Raw genomic sequence first — 25,416 nt, 5'->3', positions numbered from 1 at the left:
TGGAAGCTGTTGACTGTTACAAGCTATTTACTCAGCCTAGGAACTCACATTAAATGCTCAAATCAAATGTAAAAAATTGGTTGCATACACATTTTTGACCAGAGTCAATACTCTCTAGTTAGTGTCAGGGCATTTGGTTGGTCTGACATGGGGCTGGGAGTCAGGGGTTTGTCAGCATCCCTGAGTAGAGGAGTCTCCTCGGTCGTTGACAGTGATTGGATGGTTGGTGTGTGGTGGGGAGCAGACTGACAGTTCCGGAAATTCTGTTGACGTTCTCTCAGGAAGGAAGAGAACACACTGCACAGCAGTGGACCTGCATCAAGCAGAGAAAAGACGCTGTCAGCAGGCAGCTGCTGACAAAGTGCTGTGTCTGTCTGTACTATTTCATGTATTGGCAGGGCATAAATATCCTCAGAGAGACAGAGTCTTGAATTGAACACACCACAGCTAGAATTGTCATCAACCCTCCCAGATTTGGCCTAGTGTTCTATAGTCAGCCTGATGGTCTACCTCACGAGCAGTAACATTATTCTGGGACTATTTTGTACTATATTGTATGATCTCTCAGAATGAGAGAGGGGGGGGGGGGGGGGGGGGGTGTGTGTGTGTGTGTGTGTGTGTGTGTGTGTGTGTGTGTGTGTGTGTGTGTGTGTGTGTATATACACACACACACACACACCTGAGGCAGAAGATTGAGGGCTCAGGTCGTGGCAGGGAGCCATGGGTCCAGGACAGGAGTAGGTAGGAGTTGGCTGCAGTTCTGCCCTCCCCTCTCCGTAACTCAATTACCATGTCATATTTCACTCCATGATTTCATTAAGGTTCATTTGCCTGCAGAGATGCCCAAGTAAAAGCTTACTTATGCTTTTCTTTGTCCTACCACTCTGGGTTCCCTAACCAGACCAATGTGATTTGTGGGCAGAGTACCGATGTCTCTGTAGATGCCTTTAGAAATGAAGCGGCAAATGCAGCCCATTCTATTATCTTAATGAAGAGTTCCGAAGTTGACAAAAGAATACAGAGACATTTTTCCCTAAAGCCATTTTGTGCTCTGTGTGACTCTAAAATATCATTTGAGACGGACAGTCTAGGTGACCTTCATCAGTTTATCCTGGGTGGGGGGGGGGGGCTTTGACCTCTGACCCATCAGGATGCCTGAGTGAGACAGGAGTGGTGGCGGGTCATGAAATAATGAACACAGTCACTGGCTTTTCGTTCCCAGAGAAAAGTGTCGTGGAAATTCAGTACTGAGAGAGACTTGGTCTTAGTCATTTCTTCAAACAATCATCTTTATTTAATATCGATTAATGATTGCAATAATGAGACCGTTAGCCCACCAGTCTTGACTGACAGTCTAGCCTTTACAGACGATGCACAGTTTTTATATAGCTGATACCAAGATTGCTTAGTCAGTCACTTCTAACCTTCCCATAAGCCACTTTGGTTATCTACACAGGATGGTCTTTTACTTAGTTTCCCAGATGCCAGGAAGATGAGACAATGAGGCATTATTCTTAATTCTTCCAGGCTCTCTATCTCGAGTCACACACACCACATCTTGTCTATAGAATGCTAGCTTTTAGGTTTTTATCACCAACACAAGTCAATTGTCAGCTTCAAGCTATCTCTAGTATAACCCAGACTGGCTGCAGGGTGCTAGAGTGGAGACCATAACATTTACATTTTACATTTAAGTCATTTAGCAGACGCTCTTATCCAGAGCGACTTACAAATTGGAAAGTTCATACATATTCATCCTGGTCCCCCCGTGGGAATTGAACCCTGGTCCCCCCGTGGGAATTGAACCCACAACCCTGGCGTTGCAAGCACCATGCTCTACCAACTGAGCCACACGGGACCACATAAAACACATAAAACACAGCATTAGCAGGACAATTGTTACATATCCAACAAGTAAGGTGAATACATAATTTTTTCCTCACAAAAGAGAAAATGTGTTATTTGAGTGCAGGTTGGGGTGGAGTTAAGGTTGTAAGGGGAGGAGGGCGTGGGGGGGTGACGCTGGGCTGGGGAGGCCTCGGGGCAGGAAGCAGGCAGGGACCCAGCTGTCCTCCCAGTCCCAGTGGAAATCCCTGACCTATAGAGAGGAATGACAGGCATGCAGGGTGCTGTGGGCCAGGCGGGGACACAGCCACACATTGAAAATGCACGCATGCGCACACACACACACAGGCCTTATTCCAACCAGTGGCGGTCGATGCTGTTTAAGATGAGGGATGATTTTTTTTCTTTCCATTACAGCATATTGGATGACTGCCATTCATATTCCGTTCACCTATCTCAATGTAACATTGATAGGTTTAGGCTACTCACATTTTCCCTATAGCCATCATGAGGTTGCTACAACCTAGCCTATGAGGGAAAGTTAACAATGTAGGTCGAGAGAAATTTCAGTAATCAAGGTGACAGACAGTGACACATTCAATACCGCCTTGCACACTCTTGGCTGCATCTAGCTGATCTAGGGTGTAATCATTAGTCCAACAGTTGCAAACAAGAGTTCTATTGGAGAAATTCAGGTATGTTTATCCCCTTTTCGTTCTGTTTGGGAAATGTTTTGCAACAGAGTAGGCGGAATGAAAGACACCCGCACACACAAACACAGTTCACTTCCATAGCAGCCATACACACAGTGTGACTTTGATCGTTGGCTAATTCCTTCTCGCATCTATGCGCTCTCCTCCTCTCACCTTTTCCCTTCACTTGTGGACTTCAGTGCACAACACATCAGCTGTCAGGCGGAAAAAAAACATTCCAAGCCAAACCTTCAAATCATAACCGCTACACACAGCCTACATCGTTGTCACCATATTAGCTCACGTCAAGTCAACATGGCTACTAAAACTAACACTTTAGTAAACCCGCTACAATAATGCACTACAGTGTATAGTCAGCAAGCAGTTTAGCAGTTACACTGGCGGCCCCAGTGGCAATAAATTAATAAAACCAAAAGCTTACCTTGACTTGGAAGAGTTCCAGTGTTGGATAGCCATAGCTAGCTAGGTAACATAGCATCCCTCTCTGTTTGAGCCAGGTGTTTGAGTAGGCTAAACTAGCTAGCGAAGTAAGTGAAAGTGGAAAAAATGATATAGCTCTCTCTCGTTTAATTTTTTAAAGAATTTCCTTTGTTTAACTTCAATTACTGTCTCTCTCTTTGAGTCAACGACTCACCACATGTTATGCACTACTAGCTAGCTGTAGCTTATGCTTTCAGTACTAGATTAATTTTCTGATCCTTTGATTGGGTCAACAACATGTCAGTTAATGCTGCAAGAGCTCCGATAGGTTGAAGGAAGTCCTCTGGAATTTCTGTAAATTTATGGAAGGGGTGAGTACCACGACCCTCCTAGGTTTTCTATTGAAGTCAATGTACCCAGAGGAGGAAGCTAGCTGTCCTCCAGCGACACCATGGTGCTACCCTACAGAGTGCTGTTAAGGCTACTGTCGACCTTCATTGCAAAACTGTGTTTTAATAGACTATTTGGTGATATTTAGTATAGTTTTATCTAAAAAGGTTCACTTTAATGTTTCACTGTTTATATTTATGAAATTCACTGAGGAGGATGGTCCTCCCCTTCCTACTGAGGAGCCTCCACTGATTCCAACCCAATGTCAAACAGACTGACATGGCACACATTTCTCATTAACCAATGTCAGCCATGATGTTTCCTTGACAGAGGAACCCTGAAGAGGGGTAAGAGGTTAGTTTGAGGAAGGAGTTGCGTTGACCACATGCTACACATGTGCTTATTTTCAGCTGGAGAGCCATACCATTGTAATATCAGCAGTTACATGGGTATTGTTGGAGACAAGTCACACTGACTGGGGAGATGAACAGGACACAGAATAATTTCCTTTACTCCGAAAGGAAGTGGCAAAGCGTCCTCTAGTCTACTGCTCTGAAAGACATTGACATCACTTATAATTTTCTAAAATAACTACTAATATCTTTCAGTTTGTCTGCAACAAAGTTTATTTTCAAGGACACTTGTACAAATATAGTAAACAAGCCAAAGACAAATATTATACCTGACATTTTCTCACAAATCTACATCTTAATCATGGTATAAATTTCCAAAATCGAAAATGTAATACTACCGTGTAGTAAATGTGACTTGATTAAAACATTTCATAGAAACATGATTATTTTTTAGATACAAAAACACATGCAGCCTTCTCATGTTAGAGGAGCTGTCATTGTCTCCAAACACCATGTTATAGAGAGAAACTTCACTGACAAAGGCTGCATACCAAATGGCACCATATTCCCTATTTAGTGCACTACTTCGATCAGGGCCCATAGAGAATTACATTTATAGAGAAGATTTGCCATTTGGGATGTACCCAATTTCTCCATCAGGTAGCAGAAGAAAGCAGGTCTTCCTCACTGTCCCATACAGCAGACCTCTCCTCTCGGGCCTACAGGTTGGAGCGAGTTAGCCATGGAAACTCCTAAGAGACACAGACAGAGACAGACCATGGACAGTCAGTTGAACTGGCTTTGACGTCCAGATTTGATTTGCATGGTGTAGACCAGGGAATGGGGTGTCATGTCAGATTTGTCCTGTAGTTACCTGTTGCTTCCTGTCTGAGGAGGGGTCTATGAGGACGTTGAGGAGACTAGGTCTCTCCCAGTCACTGAGGCTGAGCTGTAAGGCACTACGCAGCTCCTCCTCTGTCCGCACCAGGAACCCTCGTCCTCCGAAGGCGTTCATGACCTCGTCATAGCGGGCTTCAGGTAGCAGGGTCACAGGGGGGGCTCTGGAGAGGAGAGGGGAGAGAACCGAGGACAAGATGACCAACATACCTTCACAAGAGGGAATCCTGACCTTGACATAACCAGTCAGAGTAGGCCCAGTCCCAAATTGACCTTTAAACCCAAACCACTCTGTACTCACACAGTGGTGAGATCTCCCATCTTCCCCATCATTTCCCACGTCTCTGCGTCCACGCCGCTGTAGATCCCGTTGTTGTTGACCACGATGATGACCACCGGGAGTTTATACCTGGTCAGAGGGGAAAGCATCAATGACGAGGGAAAGCATCAATGACTAGGTTAGGGGGTTGACACTTTAATTATCCTATGCACCTGACCAGTGATTACTACAACCACGTTTTGCTATGTGAGAGAGACCTTGACTGTACCAACCTGCACATGGTCTCCACCTCCATCCCAGAGAATCCAAAGGCACTGTCCCCCTCCACACACACCACCCTCTGGCCTGTGTTCTGGTTCCTCTGCACTGTTGCAGCCGCGATGGCAAAGCCCAGACCCACCCCCATCGTCCCGAAGGTGCCAGCATCCAACCTACACACACACACACACACACACACACACACACACACACACACACACACACACACACACACACACACACACACACACACACACACACACACACACACACACACACACACACACACACACGGCTGCGTTAATACGAGCTCAGAGTGTGTATAAAGGTACCTTAGTTGGTCAGTGTGCTAAGTAGGAAGCAAGGAACAATATCTGGGGGGGTAAGATACTAAGAGAGACCATCTAGTCAACCTGTCAGGCAGCACTACATTGAGAAGTCATCCAGTCAACCTGTCAGGCAGCACTACATTGAGAAGTCATCCAGTCAACCTGTCAGGCAGCACTACATTGAGAATTCATCCAGTCAACCTGTCAGGCAGCACTACATTGAGAAGTCATCTAGTCAACCTGTCAGGCAGCACTACATTGAGAAGTCATCCAGTCAACCTGTCAGGCAGCACTACATTGAGAATTCATCCAGTCAACCTGTCAGGCAGCACTACATTGAGAAGTCATCTAGTCAACCTGTCAGGCAGCACTACATTGAGAAGTCATCCAGTCAACCTGTCAGGCAGCACTACATTGAGAAGTCATCCAGTCAACCTGTCAGGCAGCACTACATTGAGAAGTCATCCAGTCAACCTGTCAGGCAGCACTACATTGAGAAGTCATCCAGTCAACACTACATTGAGAAGTCATCCAGTCAACCTGTCAGGCAGCACTACATTGAGAAGTCATCTAGTCAGCCGGCCAGGCAGCACCACATTGAGAAGTCATCCAGTCAACCTGTCAGGCAGCACTACATTGAGAAGTCATCCAGTCAACCTGTCAGGCAGCACTACATTGAGGGGTCATCCAGTCAACCTGTCAGGCAGCACTACATTGAGAAGTCATCCAGTCAACCTATCAGGCAGCACTACATTGAGAAGTCATCCAGTCAACCTGTCAGGCAGCACTACATTGAGAAGTCATCCAGTCAACATGTCAGGCAGCACTACATTGAGGAGTCATCCAGTCAACCTGTCAGGCAGCACTACATTGAGAAGTCATCCAGTCAACCTGTCAGGCAGCACTACATTGAGGGGTCATCCAGGCAGCACTACATTGAGGGGTCATCCAGTCAACCTGTCAGGCTGCACTACATTGAGGGGTCTCCCAGTCAACCTGTCAGGCAGCACTACATTGAGGAGTCATCCAGTCAACCTGTCAGGCAGCACCACATTGAGAAGTCATCTAGTCAGCCTGCCAGGCAGCACCACATTGAGAAGTCATCTAGTCAACCTGTCAGGCAGCACTACATTGAGAAGTCATCCAGTCAACCTGTCAGGCAGCACTACATTGAGAAGTCATCTAGTCAACCTGTCAGGCAGCACTACATTGAGAAGTCATCTAGTCAACCTGTCAGGCAGCACTACATTGAGAAGTCATCCAGTCAACCTGTCAGGCAGCACTACATTGAGAAGTCATCCAGTCAACCTGTCAGGCAGCACTACATTGAGGGGTCATCCAGTCAACCTGTCAGGCTGCACTACATTGAGGGGTCTCCCAGTCAACCTGTCAGGCAGCACTACATTGAGGAGTCATCCAGTCAACCTGTCAGGCAGCACCACATTGAGAAGTCATCTAGTCAGCCTGCCAGGCAGCACCACATTGAGAAGTCATCTAGTCAACCTGTCAGGCAGCACTACATTGAGAAGTCATCCAGTCAACCTGTCAGGCAGCACTACATTGAGAAGTCATCTAGTCAACCTGTCAGGCAGCACTACATTGAGAAGTCATCTAGTCAACCTGTCAGGCAGCACTACATTGAGAAGTCATCCAGTCAACCTGTCAGGCAGCACTACATTGAGAAGTCATCCAGTCAACCTGTCAGGCAGCACTACATTGAGAAGTCATCCAGTCAACCTGTCAGGTAGCACTACATTGAGGGGTCATTCAGTCATCCTGTCAGGCAGCACTACATTGAGAAGTCATCCAGTCAACCTGTCAGGCAGCACTACATTGAGGGGTCATCCAGTCAACCTGTCAGGCAGCACTACATTGAGGGGTCATCCAGTCAACCTGTCAGGCAGCACTACATTGAGAAGTCATCCAGTCAACCTGTCAGGCAGCACTACATTGAGAAGTCACCCAGTCAACTTGTCAGGCAGCACTACATTGAGGAGTCATCCAGTCAACCTGTCAGGCAGCACTACATTGAGAAGTCATCCAGTCAACCTGTCAGGCAGCACTACATTGAGAAGTCATCCAGTCAACCTGTCAGGCAGCACTACATTGAGAAGTCATCCAGTCAACCTGTCAGGCAGCACTACATTGAGAAGTCATCCAGTCAACCTGTCAGGCAGCACCACATTGAGAAGTCATCCAGTCAACCTGTCAGGCAGCACTACATTGAGAAGTCATCCAGTCAACATGTCAGGCAGCACTACATTGAGAAGTCATCCAGTCAACCTGTCAGGCAGCACTACATTGAGAAGTCATCCAGTCAACCTGTCAGGCAGCACTACATTGAGAAGTCATCCAGTCAACCTGTCAGGCAGCACTACATTGAGAAGTCATCCAGTCAACCTGTCAGGCAGCACTACATTGAGAAGTCTTCCCAGGCAGAACTATCAACAGATCCCTGGACAACAACTACTAATTCCTACTTGCCTACAGGGAAAAGGCACGGGATACTTGGCGGATTTGACCTTTGACCTCTGTGTGAGGCAGCATGCCTTGCCTGTGTCGTGGAAGGTAGTTGTTCAACATGGTACGCCCAATGTCCATGGTGTTGGCCCCCTCACTCACGATGACACAGTCGTGGGGCAGCAGCTGGGAGATGTGGTGGAACACTTGGTAGTAGTTCATGGGTGTTGTCGACTGAAGAGCTAATGCCTGGAGAGAGAAACACAATCAGGGCTGGTAGATGGCCAAGCAGCAAAGTTGTTGGACCTGTAGCCGAAAAGGTGGCCGGTTCGAATCCTAGGCCGGGTGCTGGAAAAATAGGAGGGAATTGATCTGGCAACTATAATGTATTCTACCTGTTGGATTAAAGTCAAGTTATTTCACAGATAACAAAGACAGTCAGTAATACAGACACACAGGCTAACTTGCTTAGGTCACAGGTCACGGACAGACACACCAACACACCTTTGTCATTGTTGAGTTAGCAGCCATCTTCTCTTTCAATGCGGTCCACCATTCTGTATCAGCTGGATAATTCCAGCCATCTTTATGAACATACTCTAGGAGCTGAAAGTAAAGATGAGGAGTAGAAACTAAGCAAACTGAATCAAGTACAGATGTAGGATCTTAATTTGAGCACCCTGTTGCAGGAGAACTTTCCTGCAATGCAGGACATGTAAAACGTGTTGTATATTTGAGGTTTAAAAAGGCTTCTGAAGTTTTTACTCTTATACATTTCAGACTTGATTTTCCTCTATGAAAAATGTATCAACCCCTACAAAAAAAATCCAATTATTATAATCCACTTAATAATTCCCATTCCTGTTGCTGCAGGATTATTTTCCTGCTATAGCAAACTGGTTCAAATAAGATCCTACATCTGTACCAATTCAATTCCATTTATACTTTGCTGTAAATCAAATAGTTGTTACAGACAGGATAATCAATGCTCGTTTCTTTAAAAAAAGACATTTGTTTTAAACATGTTTTTTATTGTAAAGTGTATTGAGACTTGTTAAATGCACTGTAAATAAAATGTGACTTGACAAGACAGTACAGACCACCAGGACCCAGCAATACAGTAACATACAGATATGGGGCACATATTAGATGCCTGTGATGTGTTACCTGCTTGACAATAGCATTGACGTCCCCAGGACTGAGTTGTGTTACCTGCTTCACAATAGCATTGACGTCCCCCAGGACTGAGTTGTGTTACCTGCTTGACAATAGCATTGACGTCCCCAGGACTGAGTTGTGTTACCTGCTTGACAATAGCATTGACGTCCCCCAGGACTGAGTTGTGTTACCTGCTTGACAATAGCATTGACGTCCCCCAGGACTGAGCTGTGTTACCTGCTTGACAATAGCATTGACGTCCCCAGGACTAAGTTGTTACCTGCTTGACAATAGCATTGACGTCCCCAGGACTGAGTTGTTACCTGCTTGACAATAGCATTGACGTCCCCAGGATTGAGTTGTTACCTGCTTGACAATAGTATTGACGTCCCCAGGACTGAGTTGTGTTACCTGCTTGACAATAGCATTGACGTCCCCAGGACTGAGTTGTGTTACCTGCTTGACAATAGCATTGACGTCCCCAGGACTGAGTTGTGTTACCTGCTTGACAATAGCATTGACGTCCCCAGGACTGAGTTGTGTTACCTGCTTGACAATAGCATTGACCTCCCCAGGACTGAGTTGTGTTACCTGCTTGACAATAGCATTGACCTCCCCAGGACTGAGTTGTTACCTGCTTGACAATAGCATTGACGTCCCCAGGACTGAGTTGTTACCTGCTTGACAATAGCATTGACGTCCCCAGGACTGAGTTGTTACCTGCTTGACAATAGCATTGACGTCCCCAGGACTGAGTTGTTACCTGCTTGACAATAGCATTGACGTCCCCAGGACTGAGTTGTGTTACCTGCTTGACAATAGCATTGACGTCCCCCAGGAGAGCAGCAGCAGGTTGCACGTTGTTCCCCATCTCCTCCGCACATAGATCAACCTTGACATAAATAACGTATGTGGAACGTTACTACAACATACCAGCAACGACACATGACAGGAAGAGCACCGTGCGCGACACATGTAACAGCAGCTGGAGGACTGGCCAAACAACAGAAATAACCAGGTTCCACCACATAATGATAAGGCTAACACACACACACATATATATACACACAAACAAACACACACACAATATATATATATATATATATATATATATATATATATATATATATATACATAGACATACATACATACATACATACATACATACATACATACATACATACATACATACATACATACACACAGACACAAAAATAAACTCAGCAAAAAAAGAAATGTCCTTTCACTGTCAACCAACTGCGTTTATTTTCAGCAAACCTAACATGTGTAAATATTTGTATGAACATAAGATTCGACAACTGAGACATACACTGAACAAGTTCCACAGACATGTGACTAACAGAAATGGAATAATGTGTCCCTGAACCAAGGGGTGGTCAAAATCAAAAGTAAGTCAGTATCTGGTGTGGCCACCAGCTGCATTAAGTACTGCAGTGCATTTCCTCCTCATGGACTGCACCAGATTTGCCAGTTCTTGCTGTGAGATGTTACCCCACTCTTCCACCAAGGCACCTGCGAGTTCCCGGAGATTTTTGGGGGTAATGGCCCTAGCCCTCACCCTCCAATCCAATAGGTCCCAGATGTGTTCAATGGGATTGAGATCTGGGCTCTTCGCTGGCCATGGCAGAACACTGACATTCCTGTCTTGCAGGAAATCACGCACAGAACGAGCAGTATGGCTGGTGGCATTGTCATGCTGGAGGGTCATGTCAGGATGAGCCTGCAGGAAGGGTACTACATGAGGGAGGAGGATGTCTTCCCTGTAACGCACAGCGTTGAGATTGCCTGCAATGACAACAAGCTCGGGCCGATGATGCTGTGACACGCCACCCCAGACCATGACGGACCCTCCACCTCCAAATCGATCCCGCTCCAGAGTACAGGCCTCGGTGTAACGCTCATTCCTTCAACAATAAACGTGAATCCAACCATCACCCCTGGTGAGACAAAACCGTGAATCGTCAGAGAAGAGCACTTTTTGCGAGTCCTGTCTGGTCCAGCGACGGTGGGTTTGTGCCCATAGGCAACGTTGTTGCTGGTGATGTCTGGTGAGGACCTGCCTTACAACAGGCCTACAAGCCCTCAGTCCAGCCTCTCTCAGCCTATTGCGGACAGTCTGAGCACTGATGGAGGGATTGTGCGTTCCTGGTGTAACTCGGGCAGTTGTTGTTGCCATCCTGTCCCTGTCCCGCAGGTGTGATGTTCGGATGTACTGATCCTGTGCAGGAGTTGTTACATGTGGTCTGCCACTGCGAGGACGATCAGCTGTCCATCCTGTCTCCCTGTAGCGCTGTCTTAGGCGTCTCACAGTACGGACATCGCAATTTATTGCCCTGGCCACATCTGCAGTCCTCATGCCTCCTTGCAGCATGCCTAAGGCACGTTCACGCAGATGAGCAGGGACCCTGGGCATCTTTCTTTTGGTGTTCGGGCAGGGTGTTCAAGCAGGGACCCCAGGGCTCCGGGCAGCCGAGCGGAAATGGAGGAAAACTCGCCTCCCTGCGGACCTGGCATCCTTTCACTCCCTCCTCTCTACATTTTCCTCTTCTGTCTCTGCTGCTAAAGCCACTTTCTACCACTCTAAATTCCAAGCATCTGCCTCTAACCCTAGGAAGCTCTTTGCCACCTTCTCCTCCCTCCTGAATCCTCCTCCCCCTCCTCCCTCTCTGCGGATGACTTCGTCAACCATTTTGAAAAGAAGGTCGACGACATCCGATCCTCGTTTGCTAAGTCAAACGACACCGCTGGTTCTGCTCACACTGCCCTACCCTGTGCTTTGACCTCTTTCTCCCCTCTCTCTCCAGATGAAATCTCGCGTCTTGTGACGGCCGGCCGCCCAACAACCTGCCCGCTTGACCCTATCCCCTCCTCTCTTCTCCAGACCATTTCCGGAGACCTTCTCCCTTACCTCACCTCGCTCATCAACTCATCCTTGACCGCTGGCTACGTCCCTTCCGTCTTCAAGAGAGCGAGAGTTGCACCCCTTCTGAAAAAACCTACACTCGATCCCTCCGATGTCAACAACTACAGACCAGTATCCCTTCTTTCTTTTCTCTCCAAAACTCTTGAACGTGCCGTCCTTGGCCAGCTCTCCTGCTATCTCTCTCAGAATGACCTTCTTGATCCAAATCAGTCAGGTTTCAAGACTAGTCATTCAACTGAGACTGCTCTTCTCTGTGTCACGGAGGCGCTCCGCACTGCTAAAGCTAACTCTCTCTCCTCTGCTCTCATCCTTCTAGACCTATCGGCTGCCTTTGATACTGTGAACCATCAGATCCTCCTCTCCACCCTCTCCGAGTTGGGCATCTCCGGCGCGGCCCACGCTTGGATTGCGTCCTACCTGACAGGTCGCTCCTACCAGGTGGCGTGGCGAGAATCTGTCTCCGCACCACGTGCTCTCACCACTGGTGTCCCCCAGGGCTCTGTTCTAGGCCCTCTCCTATTCTCGCTATACACCAAGTCACTTGGCTCTGTCATATCCTCACATGGTCTCTCCTATCATTGCTATGCAGACGACACACAATTAATCTTCTCCTTTCCCCCTTCTGATAACCAGGTGGCGAATCGCATCTCTGCATGTCTGGCAGACATATCAGTGTGGATGACGGATCACCACCTCAAGCTGAACCTCGGCAAGACGGAGCTGCTCTTCCTCCCGGGGAAGGACTGCCCGTTCCATGATCTCGCCATCACGGTTGACAACTCCATTGTGTCCTCCTCCCAGAGCGCTAAGAACCTTGGCGTGATCCTGGACAACACCCTGTCGTTCTCAACTAACATCAAGGCGGTGACCCGTTCCTGTAGGTTCATGCTCTACAACATTCGCAGAGTACGACCCTGCCTCACACAGGAAGCGGCGCAGGTCCTAATCCAGGCACTTGTCATCTCCCGTCTGGATTACTGCAACTCGCTGTTGGCTGGGCTCCCTGCCTGTGCCATTAAACCCCTACAACTCATCCAGAACGCCGCAGCCCATCTGGTGTTCAACCTTCCCAAGTTCTCTCACGTCACCCCGCTCCTCAGCTCTCTCCACTGGCTTCCAGTTGAAGCTCGCATCCGCTACAAGACCATGGTGCTTGCCTACGGAGCTGTGAGGGGAACGGCACCTCCGTACCTTCAGGCTCTGATCAGGCCCTACACCCAAACAAGGGCACTGCGTTCATCCACCTCTGGCCTGCTCGCCTCCCTACCTCTGAGGAAGTACAGTTCCCGCTCAGCCCAGTCAAAACTGTTCGCTGCTCTGGCACCCCAATGGTGGAACAAACTCCCTCACGACGCCAGGTCAGCGGAGTCAATCACCACCTTCCGGAGACACCTGAAACCCCACCTCTTTAAGGAATACCTAGGATAGGATAAAGTAATCCTTCTAACCCCCCCCCCCCCTTAAAAGAGTTAGATGCACTATTGTAAAGTGGTTGTTCCACTGGATATCATAAGGTGAATGCACCAATTTGTAAGTCGCTCTGGATAAGAGCGTCTGCTAAATGACTTAAATGTAAATGTAAATGTGTTTTTCAGAGTCAGTAGAAAGGTATCTTTAGTGTCCTAAGTTTTCATAACTGTGACCTTAATTGCCTACTACCGGAAGGTTGTTAGTGTCTTAACGACCGTTCCACAGGTGCATGTTCATTAATTGTTTATGGTTCATTGAACAAGCATGGGAAGCAGTGTTTAAACCCTTTACAATGAAGATCTGTGAAGTTATTTGGATTTTTACGAATTATCTGTGAAAGACAGGGTCCTGAAAAAGGGACGTTTCTATACATATATATACATATACATACATATATATATATCCAGTTGAAGTTGGAAGTTTACATACACCTTAGCCAAATACATTTAAACTCAGTTTTTCACAATTCCTGACATTTAATACTAGTAAAAATTCTTAGGTCAGTTAGGATCACCACTTTATTTTAAGAATGTGAAATGTCAGAATAATAGTAGAGAGAATGATTTATTTCAGCTTCTATTTATTTCATCACATTCCCAGTGGGTCAGAAGTTTACATACACTCAATTAGTATTTGGTAGCATTGCCTTTAAATTGTTTAACTTGGGTCAAACGTTTCGGGTAGCCTTCCACAACCTTCCCACAATAAGTTGGGTGAATTTTGGCCCATTCCTCCTGACAGAGCTGGTGTAACTAAGTCAGGTTTGTAGGCCTCCTTGCTCGCACACGCTTTTTTAGTTCTGCCCACAAATGTTCTTTATGCTTGAGGTCAGGGCTTTGTGATGGCCACTCCAATACCTTGACTTTGTCGTCCTTAAGCCATTTTGCCTCAACTTTGGAAGTATACTTGGGGTCATTGTCCATTTGGAAGACACATGTGCGACCAAGCTTTAACTGACAGTGTGTTCAATAAAGACATGAAAACGTATAATTATTTGTGTGTTATTAGTTTAAGCAGACTGTGTTTGTCTATTGTTGTGACCTAGATGAAGATCAGATAAAATTCTATGACCAATTTATGCAGAAATCCAGGTATTTCCAAAGGGTTCACATACTTTTTCTTGCCACTGTATGTATGTATGTATGTATGTATGTATGTATGTATGTATGTATGTATGTATGTATGTATGTATGTATGTATGTATATATGTATATATATACACTGCTCAAAAAAATAAAGGGAACACTTAAACAACACAATGTAACTCCAAGTCAATCACACTTCTGTGAAATCAAACTGTCCACTTAGGAAGCAACACCGATTGACAATAAATTTCACATGCTGTTGTGCAAATGGAATAGACAAAAGGTGGAAATTATAGGCAATTAGCAAGACACCCCCAATAAAGGAATGGTTCTGCAGGTGGTGACCACAGACCACTTCTCAGTTCCTATGCTTCCTGGCTGATGTTTTGGTCACTTTTGAATACTGGCGGTGCTCTCATTCTAGTGGTAGCATGAGACGGAGTCTACAACCCACACAAGTGGCTCAGGTAGTGTAGCTCATCCAGGATGGCACATCAATGCGAGCTGTGGCAAGAGGGTTTGCTGTGTCTGTCAGCGTAGTGTCCAGAGCATGGAGGCGCTACAAGGAGACAGGCCAGTACATCAGGAGACGTGGAGGAGGCCGTAGGAGGGCAACAACCCAGCAGCAAGACCGCTACCTCCGCCTTTGTGCAAGGAGGAGCCCTGCAAAATGACCTCCAGCAGGCCACAAATGTGCATGTGTCTGCTCAAACGGTCAGAAACAGACTCCATGAGGGTGGTATGAGGGCCCGACGTCCACAGGTGGGGGTTGTGCTTACAGCCCAACACCGTGCAGGACGTTTGGCATTTGCCAGAGAACACCAAGATTGGCAAATTCGCCACTGGCGCCCTGTGCTCTTCACAGATGAAAGCAGGTTCACACTGAGCACATGTGACAGACGTGACAGAGTCTGGAGACGCCGTGGAGAACGTTCTGCTGCCTGCAACATCCAGCATGACCGGTTTGGCGGTGGGTCAGTCATGGTGTGGGGTGGCATTTCTTTGGGGGGCCGCACAGCCCTCCATGTGCTCGCCAGAGATAGCCTGACTGCCATTAGGTACCGAGATGAGATCCTCAGACCCCTTGTGAGACCATATGCTGGTGCGGTTGGCCCTGGGTTCCTCATAATGCAAGACAATGCTAGACCTCATGTGGCTGGAGTGTGTCAGCAGTTCCTGCAAGAGGAAGGCATTGATGCTATGGACTAGCCCGCCCGTTCCCCAGACCTGAATCCAATTGAGCACATCTGGCACATCATGGTTTGCTCCATCCACCAACGCCACGTTGCACCACAGACTGTCCAGGAGTTGGCGGATGCTTTAGTCCAGGTCTGGGAGGAGATCCCTCAGGAGACCATCCGCCACCTCATCAGGAGCATGCCCAGGCGTTGTAGGGAGGTCATACAGGCACGTGGAGGCCACACACACTACTGAGCCTCATTTTGACTTGTTTTAAGGACATTACATCAAAGTTGGATCAGCCTGTAGTGTGGTTTTCCACTTTAATTTTGACTGTGACTCCAAATCCAGACCTCCATGGGTTGATAAATTTGATTTCCATTGATAATTTTTGTTTGATTTTGTTGTCAGCACATTCAACTATGTAAAGAAAAAAGTATTTAATAAGAATATTTCATTCATTCAGATCTAGGATGTGTTATTTTAGTGCTCCCTTTATTTTTTTGAGCAGTGTATATATACATAGCGTTCCCTTTTATAAACCGAGTGATTCGAGCACTGAATGCTGACTGGGTTAAAGCTGTGGTACTGTATATTTAAGCAATATAGCCCAAGGGGGTGTGGTATATGGCCAATATACCATACAGGCCTTAGCCATGGTATATTGGCCATATACCACAAACCTGAGATGCCTTATTGCTATTATAAACTGGCTGCCAGCGTAATTAAAGCAGTAAAAATTCATGTTTTGTCATACCTGTGGTATACAGTCTGATAAACCACGGCTGTCAGCCAATCAGCATTCAGGGCTCAAACCACCCGGGTTATAACAGACTGTATAACATGGGTATGACCCAAAAAATATTTTCACTGTTCGAATGATGTGGTAACCAATTTATAATAGCAATAAGGGACCTCTGGGGTTTAAGGTATATGGCCAATATACCACGGGCTAAGGCCTGTATCCAGGCACTCTGCGTTGCATCCTGCTCAAGAACAGCCCTTTGGCCAATATACCACGGGCTAAGGCCTGTATCCAGGCACTCTGCGTTGCATCCTGCTCAAGAACAGCCCTTAGCCGTGGTATATTGGCCATTTACCACACCACCTTACAGATGTACTGTACAGCACTATGACAGCAATGACATTATTTGGAGAGACCACAACAGACTTATAGAGAAGCTATATAGGTAATAGACTAAATCCAATAGACTGACTCAAAGACATTTATACCTGGTTATAATGAACTGCAGTACACTACATCATGACCTGTGACTAGGGTTGCAAATTTATGGCAACTTTCCCAAAATTCCCAGAAATCCTTGTTGAAAGATTCCAGAAATCAGAACATAATAAGCAGAAAATCTGGAATCCTGAAAATAAAATGTAAAAGCAACCCTACTGGTGAACTTTGACCTACCTGGATGACCTTTACATGGGGGTCAAACCTGGGGGGAATGCCAAAGTGCAGGATCCAGTTGAGCCTGGCACCAAGTAGGACCACAACATCAGACTGGAGCAGAGCTCTGCAGTCCACACCAAGACCATAGAACCAGGAGGATAGAAAGAGAGGAGGATAGGAAGAGAGGAGGAGGAGGATAGGAGGAGGAGGAGGGTTAGGAAGAGAGGAGGAGGAGGATAGGAAGAGAGGAGGAGGAGGATAGGAAGAGAGGAGGAGGATAGGAAGAGAGGAGGGGGATAGGAAGAGAGGAGGGGGAGGATAGGAGGAGGAGGAGGATAGGAAGAGAGGAGGAGGATAGGAAGAGAGGAGGAGGATAGGAAGAGAGGAGGAGGAGGATAGGAAGAGAGGAGGATAGGAAGAGAGGAGGAGGAGGATAGGAGGAGGAGGAGGGTTAGGAAGAGAGGAGGAGGAGGATAGGAAGAGAGGAGGAGGAGGATAGGAAGAGAGGAGGAGGAGGGTTAGGAAGAGAGGAGGGGGATAGGAAGAGAGGAGGGGGAGGATAGGAGGAGGAGGAGGATAGGAAGAGAGGAGGAGGAGGATAGGAAGAGAGGAGGAGGAGGATAGGAAGAGAGGAGGAGGAGGTTAGGAAGAGAGGAGGAGGAGGAGGGTTAGGAAGAGAGGAGGAGGAGGATAGAAAGAGAGGAGGAGGAGGATAGAAAGAGAGGAGGAGGAGGGTTAGGAAGAGAGGAGGAGGATAGAAAGAGAGGAGGGGGAGGATAGGAAAAGAGGAGGAGGAGGATAGGAAGAGAGGAGGAGGAGGATAGGAAGAGAGGAGGAAGAGGATAGGAAGAGAGGAGGAGGAGGATAGGAAGAGAGGAGGAAGAGGGTTAGGAAGAGAGGAGGAGGAGGGTTAGGAAGAGAGGAGGAGGAGGATAGAAAGAGGAGGATAGGAAGAGAGGAGGAGGAGGATAGGAGGAGGAGGAGGGTTAGGAAGAGAGGAGGAGGAGGATAGGAAGAGAGGAGGAGGATAGGAAGAGAGGAGGAGGAGGGTTAGGAAGAGAGGAGGAGGATAGAAAGAGAGGAGGAGGATAGGAAGAGAGGAGGAGGATAGGAAGAGAGGAGGAGGAGGATAGGAAAAGAGGAGGAGGAGGATAGGAAGAGAGGAGGAGGAGGATAGAAAGAGAGGAGGAGGAGGATAGAAAGAGAGGAGGAGGAGGGTAGGAAGAGAGGAGGAGGAGGGTTAGGAAGAGAGGAGCAGGATAGGAAGAGAGGAGGAGGAGGATAGGAGGAGGAGGAGGGTTAGGAAGAGAGGAGGAGGAGGATAGGAAGAGAGGAGGAGGAGGGTTAGGAAGAGAGGAGGAGGAGGATAGGAAGAGAGGAGGAAGAGGGTTAGGAAGAGAGGAGGAGGAGGGTTAGGAAGAGAGGAGGAAGAGGGTTAGGAAGAGAGGAGGAGGAGGGTTAGGAAGAGAGGAGGAGGAGGGTTAGGAAGAGAGGAGGAGGATAGGAAGAGAGGAGGGGGAGGATAGGAAAAGAGGAGGAGGAGGATAGGAAGAGAGGAGGAAGAGGGTTAGGAAGAGAGGAGGAGGAGAGCAGGGAAAAGAACAGAAACAGATTAAACAAAATGTGATGAAAAGAGACTAGTTATAGGTAGGGATTTCAGGAAGGCCCAGAGTTCTCCTGGTCTGTTCATCCTGGTCCTACTTATACAGTCAAAAGTCTGTACATGAATATGATGCCAGCTGAGAGAAGGAGTGGCTGACCTGGAGCGGGCAGCAGCAACACAGTTGGGGTGGTCGTCAGGCAGCACCCCTTTACCCATGGGGGTGGGCAGGAAGGGCAGGCCACACCCCTCCACCAGCTCCCTCAGAGCCCCCTCTGCTCTTCCATGGGCTGCACCTGCAGAGGGAAACAGACAGAGGGCACCGCCACACTGATATCAACAGACTGACCTTCCCAGCTGGGATGCATTCAGCTGAACACAACGTTGTGCAATGTTCAGATAAAAATATAACATGTAGAACAAACATGCCTCTCTGACAGGTAGAATGAGTAATCATGTCCACAACCTTTGTCTACTGAACGTGGTCCTGTTTTCAGCTGAACCCTGGTACAGTGCTACAGGTGTTACAGTGCGTTTCAGCTGGCTATGGATCTCTCCTGGACAGACACACGTAACATAACTGGTAGTAGCGTCTGTCAACAGACTGGGACGCGGCAACTACTTCACAAGTCACGTTAGTATCTTTCTCTTAATATCTCCCCACAGAACTGAATCAAGTACCTGACGCAATTCCACAAGATTTTAGTTCTGGGTTTGGCTATTAAAAAGCATGGCCTAACTTTCCCAATGATGAGTAAAGGTCGCTTGGCCTAACTTTCCCAATGATGAGTAAAGGCCGTTTGGCCTAACTTTCCCAATGATGAGTAAAGGTCGCTTGGCCTACCTTTCCCAATGATAAGTAAAGACCGTTTGGCCTACCTTTCCCAATGATGAGTAAAGGCCGTTTGGCCTACCTTTCCCAATGATGAGTAAAGACCGTTTGGCCTACCTTTCCCAATGATGAGTAAAGGTCGTTTGGCTCCTTTTAGGACAGCCAGTGCTTCTGTGATGGCGATATGGTCAGCCATACTCACTGGAGGAGGTGGACAACAGGGCATCTCTCTGACAAAGGAAATAGGAAAGAATTGGTCAAACATTAAACATGTTACCTGTCAACTTTATTGCATACGTAAATAAATCACGAAGGTCTATCTAGGCGTATTGCTATTCTCTGATGAGAATACTTTGATATAGTGCTATATTTTAAAACTAATTTAACAAAATCTGGTAATTTCTTGTTCACTTCAGACGTTAAAAGGTAAAACAAAATAAAATCTACATGACTATGGTGATGTGAAGTCAGAGGTATACATATTCAACAGTAACACATTAGTATACATTTTAAATGGATGAAAGACAGTGATAGCCACCAACCTGACTCTGCTCCTGTCCACTTTAGCATTGACCATGTCCCCAGATATGTCTACGTATACAGCACCGGGACGTCCATACATGCTAGTGCGTACTGCCTAAGACAGACCAAACACCCTTCCATTCAGAATCAATTAAGGCTGTGTTCTTCTGAAGCACTTAAGTTACTTTGCTAAGCTGGAAAATTAGAGGTCAGAAAACAGACAATTGCAGGTGATACCAAATGATATGAAGAGGACTAAACAGAGGGAGTCAGAGGAGACTGTATACCTTCTCTATCACTGAGGAGATCATATCCAGACTGCTGGGCCTAGCTGAGAACTTACTGTACAGTCTGCACGCCTCCACCTGACAGAGAAAGAGGACCACAAATAACAAATGATGTCCTCTACAAGCAATTAAACTGCTAGGACCAGTTTCCTGGACAGAGGTTCTCTATTGAGTTCGCTTTTAAGGCCATGACTAAACTTAATCTGTGTCCGGGAAACCACCCCCTAATGTTCAATAGTCAGAAACCTCACGGTTGAATTAGTACCTGTGGAAACTCTTGAAACGCCCCAGTGGTCTCCTGGTTTTGATCGGAGGAGCCTCCAATAACAATCACAGGCCTACAGAGAGAGTGGTGTCACACAATGACATCAACTGACAAGCGGAGTTAGTTTGGAGTCCTCAGATCAGTTTTTGCAGTGTAAGGATAGCATCCCTTCTTTTGAAAGGAAGGACCACTGAACATGAGTAGAAGGGCCTTCTGTTTGTAGAGTTCTAACATACCAGCAGTTCATGTTAGCGTTGGCCATTCCACCAAGAGCATGGATGAGTCCCGGTCCAGACACAACCAGACAAGCCCCTGGACTGGAGAGGAACAGACAGACAGGCAAACACACAGGAAGATAAGCAGACAGGAAGACAAACAGAGAGACAGACAGAATTAGCAATGTAAAACAGCTATGAAACTAACCCTCACACACAAGTCTGTGTATGGCTAGTTAATATCCCATGATTTGGGGAGAGCTGGTTTAGTATTGTATGGAGAGAGTAGTCTCCCTAGGCAGACGGGTTGCTTTCCACATTAACAATGTATCGACATAGGTCAGGGATTTCAGAGAGGAGAGACAGTATCTCTAAAGCTCTCTTATAATGACAATCCTCCTACCGTCCAGTGAGGTAACCAACAGCAGATGCAGCATAGCAAGCCTGTTGGATGACACATACCACATCAGTATTACTGGTGTCCCCACAACCAATTCACATAAAAAATGTAATGGGAAGATTCTGATTTCATAAACATAAAAGGTGGCTTACGGCTTGTTCATTGCGCATTCCCACATACTTGATTCCTGAGGCTTGAGCTGCCATAGCCACTTCAATGACTGGAACACCAACTATTCCAAACATATATTCTACATTCTGCAGAGAGATACATGTAGATACAGTATGAATTGTTACAGTGTAGTTTAGATGTTCTTTGCATTGACACACACTTTGGCATACATCAACAGGGGTGTTAACATATGCTATTCCATATGTTAACAAACATCCACATAAACATTTAAATGTTTTGCTACAACAATATTAATATTTCGCTATACCAGTGCAATGACCTTTGACACACTTTCACAACTCTTAGTGCTGCCAAGGACATGATCAGCGACTAATATATTATTTACCAAATCGTAGCAATACCGTTATACAGTGTAATACTATTTTATATAAATTGCACATATCTCACCTGAGCTTTTAGTGCCTCAGCAACGAGCTGAGCGCCTGTCACATCTTCCATTATTACTGTCCAGAAATCTGTTCGTGATACTCAATAGCTTATACGTCGTTTTTAGATCTCTTGCAAATCATTTGTTTTTGTCCGCATTACAAAATGCATTATATGAGTAGCTGCAATCGATAGATATTTCGATAACCACTTACTCCACAGAGTTCAAATTTGAGTGACTGGACGACTTTTGGCACTGCTGCCCAAAGCATGACCCGTTTATACGACTTCCGGGTTCAGGGCCAATCACATGAGCCGTACAATAGTAGTTATGAATATGTATGAACTAGTGGCCTTTTTCTGTTTTTATTGCAATAAATACATACCAAGGTCTCATTATGTGTTTATAACTGCACTTATACTTAACTCAATGAAGTCATTATGAGTGTATGACTTGAGTGTATGCATTATAGATATGGGCTTCATAGAAAGTGTAACAACTGTTCTCTGTTCATCTTGTTTTAAAATTGTTAAAACAAAATTTAAAACAAGTGACTTGTTTTAAATGCAAAGAAAACACATTTTATGATTTTTAATAGGGTCAAAAAGTTGGTTGAAAATACACTTGCACTTATAAGCTTAGATGGTTCTCAAATTAATCAGGTCTCTGCATATAAATACTTAGGGATATGTTTGGATGATAAACTGTCTTTTAAAATGCATATTGACGAACTTTGTAAACGGCTAAAAATCAAGCTAGGCTTCCTCTATAGAAACAGGACATGTTTGTCCTCTACAAATAGAAGACAAATTGTGCAAGCTACTTTTATGTCCGTTATAGATTATGGGGATATTATCTACATGCATGCTACGGCATCAACACTTAAATCGCTGGATGCTATTTATCATTGAGCACATAGGTTTATTATGGGTGCTAGCTACAGAACTCACCACTGTGTTTTATATCAAAATGTGGGTTGGACATTGCTGTCCGTGAGACGAGAACAACATGCTCTCGTGTTTGTCTATAAAGCATTTCTGAATAAACTACCTTCTTATTTATCATCACTCATCAATATTAGAATTAGAATTCCTAAAACCAGGTCTCAAGCATGGATTACAATTGAGGCCCATGCAATTTACATAATTGCATCCTGTTAACTTAAACTTAAACTTGAGACACTTGTCACCATTGCCCATTTTAAATATTTATTGGAGGATTTTTATTTTTGTATTGCTTGTAACTGTTTCTGGAAATGCAAGTTCTTGTGCTGTTAGGGGAATAACCTATGTGTAAATGTAATAATCTGCTGCTGTATTTCATTTTGTGTTATCTGTGATCGTTTTGTTTGTTTTGTGTAGTTTCTTAATCATTGTAGCTTAACTGAATGTGTAACATGTGTAACATGCAGGGCCCAGCTGTAACAGAGACGTTGGTCTCAGTCTGTGTTCCTTGTTGAAATAAAGGTAGAATCATCTGATCCATTCATGGCTTTAGTTGTGGCTTGATCATGTGAATGGTCTACGGAGTTTTGTCCTATATGTCTGTCTTTATATGTGACGACATCTTTTCTCTATTAAAATGTGATTTCCACAATCAATAATCATAAACAGTAATTCACTATGAATACGTTTGATTATGTGGTTTGAAGTACTTTACCATTACCTTGCACAAACAGTAAGACTACTATAGACAGAAATCTATGCAGTAATGTTTTATTAAATAAAGGCTCTGATTAAAATAGTAATAAAATCAGGCATTTGGCTAATTCTTCTTCCCAAAAGCTCCTCTGAATGGTTTGGAGACGGCTCTGGAGATAGCTCGTAACACCCTGACTATGAGAGGGCGTTTACGGGACTGGGACTCCTGGGGAGCAGGGGCCAGTGTGGTTGTCAGGTCCTCCTTGGGTAGGGAAGTGGATGGAACCTCTGGAACCTCACACTCAGCATCTGTGATAAGAATATTTCATAATCAGAAAATGAACGTGTGTGTTTGTCTGTCCGTCTGCCTGTCTATCCGTCTGTCTGTCTGCCTGTCTGTCCACCTGTATCTGTAGTCACTGTTTTAACAAGCTGGCCATAGGGTGATACATCAATATGACATTATCGATGCTTATCACTTACTCTGTGAAATACGAGTCTCTCTGAGACGTTTGGTAGGCAGCGCATCCTGTTCAGGGTGGCTCTTCGGTTCCCCTTTTGTCTTGAACAGCTGTTGACAAAACACATCAGGACAACTGAGCCTGTGTAAAATATATGGCATGCATCCCAAAAGGCACCCTATTGGCTACATAAGGCACTACTTTTGACATGGGCCCATAGTGCTCTGGTCAAAAGTAGTGCACTATATAGGGAATAGGGTGCAATTTGGGACACAGCCATTGACTCTCTCCCATGTGTATTAGGATTGTATTACAGCGGCCTCACTCAACCTCCTAAAGACAATGACAACAGCATTGTTCTAATGCTGAGAGACAATAGGGGTGTAGTGAATCTGTAGGGTACATTTCAGCCCCAGAGCCCCCTACCTTCATCCTGATCTTTGGAATCTTGCCAATTTTGGGTAGGAAGCGCCACTTCCTGTTCTTCTTAGTCTCTTCCCCTCTGGCAGAGGGAAGGCGGGCCATGCCGTCAGCCTTTACATCAGCCGGGCTAAGGCCCCTGGCAGGGAATTCCTCAGTAGCATTAATGTCAGCCACAACACCATGAGTGATGTCACTTGCGGCATTGCTGGTGTCTAAGTAAGAAGAGCAAGCTGGTGTGACTGACCTGGGTACAATAACTGGGAGAAGAGGACGCAACAATGGAAAGCAGTCACTGCGTTCCAAAAGGCATTCTCTTCCCTTTATAGTGCACAACTTTTGAACAGGGCCCATAGGGTCTGGCTCTGGTCAAAAGTAGTGCACTAAACATGGAAGAAGGTGCCATTTTGGACACAACCAGCAAAGTTCACATCATAAAACGCAATGTATTGAGCATCATGTTACAATGAAGTCCTATGCAGATGAAAAGAGGTACTTTCACTTACCACCCTCCATTGCAGACTTGGACAGATCAGTCAGACTGTCCATCACCATGTCTGTCATCAACTTGATGACCTGATCCAAAACCCTGTCAGCAGTGGGTGGCATAGGCCTACCCAAACACTGCCCCAGGAGTCTGCTAACAGAAGTGTGGGCAAAGCTGTAAACGAGCTCTGACGCATCGTCCTTTGACAGCTTCCTCAGTGCTGGCTTTGGCAGCGCTGGTTGAGAGAGGCTTCTGTGGCCAGTCATGGATTGAAGCTGGCGTCTTATGGTTATCTCCTGAATGAGACCATGGACCTTTGCGATCAGGTTGCCAGACGCATCTTGAAGGGCTTCAATTGACAGCAGACTATCCAGATTTTCTTCTGCTGAAGTCAATTTTGGGTCGTCTGTCTTCAATGTGTCCATTATAGTTTTCACTATGATACCGGTGTCAGATATGTTAATTTCTTGTTGGCTCACAAGCGCTGACTGTGAACCTGTCTTGTCCATTGCGTTAGAGGTATGGCATTCTGTCCTTGTGATCTC

The 25,416-nt window shown here is 46.0% G+C and overlaps 1 protein-coding gene across 1 annotated transcript; it reads right to left on the bottom strand.

Annotated features, from left to right (window-relative positions):
* Window positions 1-3,968: 3,968 nt before the first annotated feature.
* On the bottom strand, window positions 3,969-22,134 carry LOC120038022 (2-hydroxyacyl-CoA lyase 1-like). The gene is made up of 17 exons (XM_038983965.1): window positions 21,884-22,134; window positions 21,457-21,561; window positions 21,308-21,348; window positions 20,926-21,006; window positions 20,690-20,762; window positions 20,425-20,502; window positions 20,158-20,252; window positions 19,733-19,845; window positions 18,944-19,079; window positions 17,202-17,307; window positions 9,912-9,995; window positions 8,450-8,551; window positions 8,040-8,194; window positions 5,171-5,329; window positions 4,920-5,027; window positions 4,596-4,782; window positions 3,969-4,473 (listed from the first exon to the last, which is right to left on the bottom strand). Exons 1-17 carry the CDS (start codon window positions 21,932-21,934, stop codon window positions 4,441-4,443), a joined length of 1,707 nt encoding a protein of 568 aa, XP_038839893.1. The 5' UTR covers window positions 21,935-22,134; the 3' UTR covers window positions 3,969-4,440.
* Window positions 22,135-25,416: the final 3,282 nt, after the last annotated feature.

The sequence above is a fragment of the Salvelinus namaycush genome, unplaced genomic scaffold (genome assembly GCF_016432855.1).
Source record: "Salvelinus namaycush isolate Seneca unplaced genomic scaffold, SaNama_1.0 Scaffold204, whole genome shotgun sequence".
Lineage (NCBI taxonomy): Eukaryota > Metazoa > Chordata > Actinopteri > Salmoniformes > Salmonidae > Salvelinus > Salvelinus namaycush.
Note: the sequence above shows the minus strand (reverse complement) of the source record. Positions and strands in the feature narration are given on the sequence as shown.

What these genes read in the sequence shown, in the direction of transcription:
- LOC120038022 (XM_038983965.1), bottom strand. Translation starts at nt 21,934, where the DNA reads ATGGAAGATGTGACAGGCGCTCAGCTCGTTGCTGAGGCACTAAAAGCT. An exon ending in AACGCTAACATGAACTGCTG is followed by an intron (nt 20,763 to 20,925) that starts GTATGTTAGAAC and finishes CTCTCTCTGTAG; the next exon opens with GCCTGTGATTGTTATTGGAG. An exon ending in CCTCAGACAGGAAGCAACAG is followed by an intron (nt 4,474 to 4,595) that starts GTAACTACAGGA and finishes TGTGTCTCTTAG; the next exon opens with GAGTTTCCATGGCTAACTCG.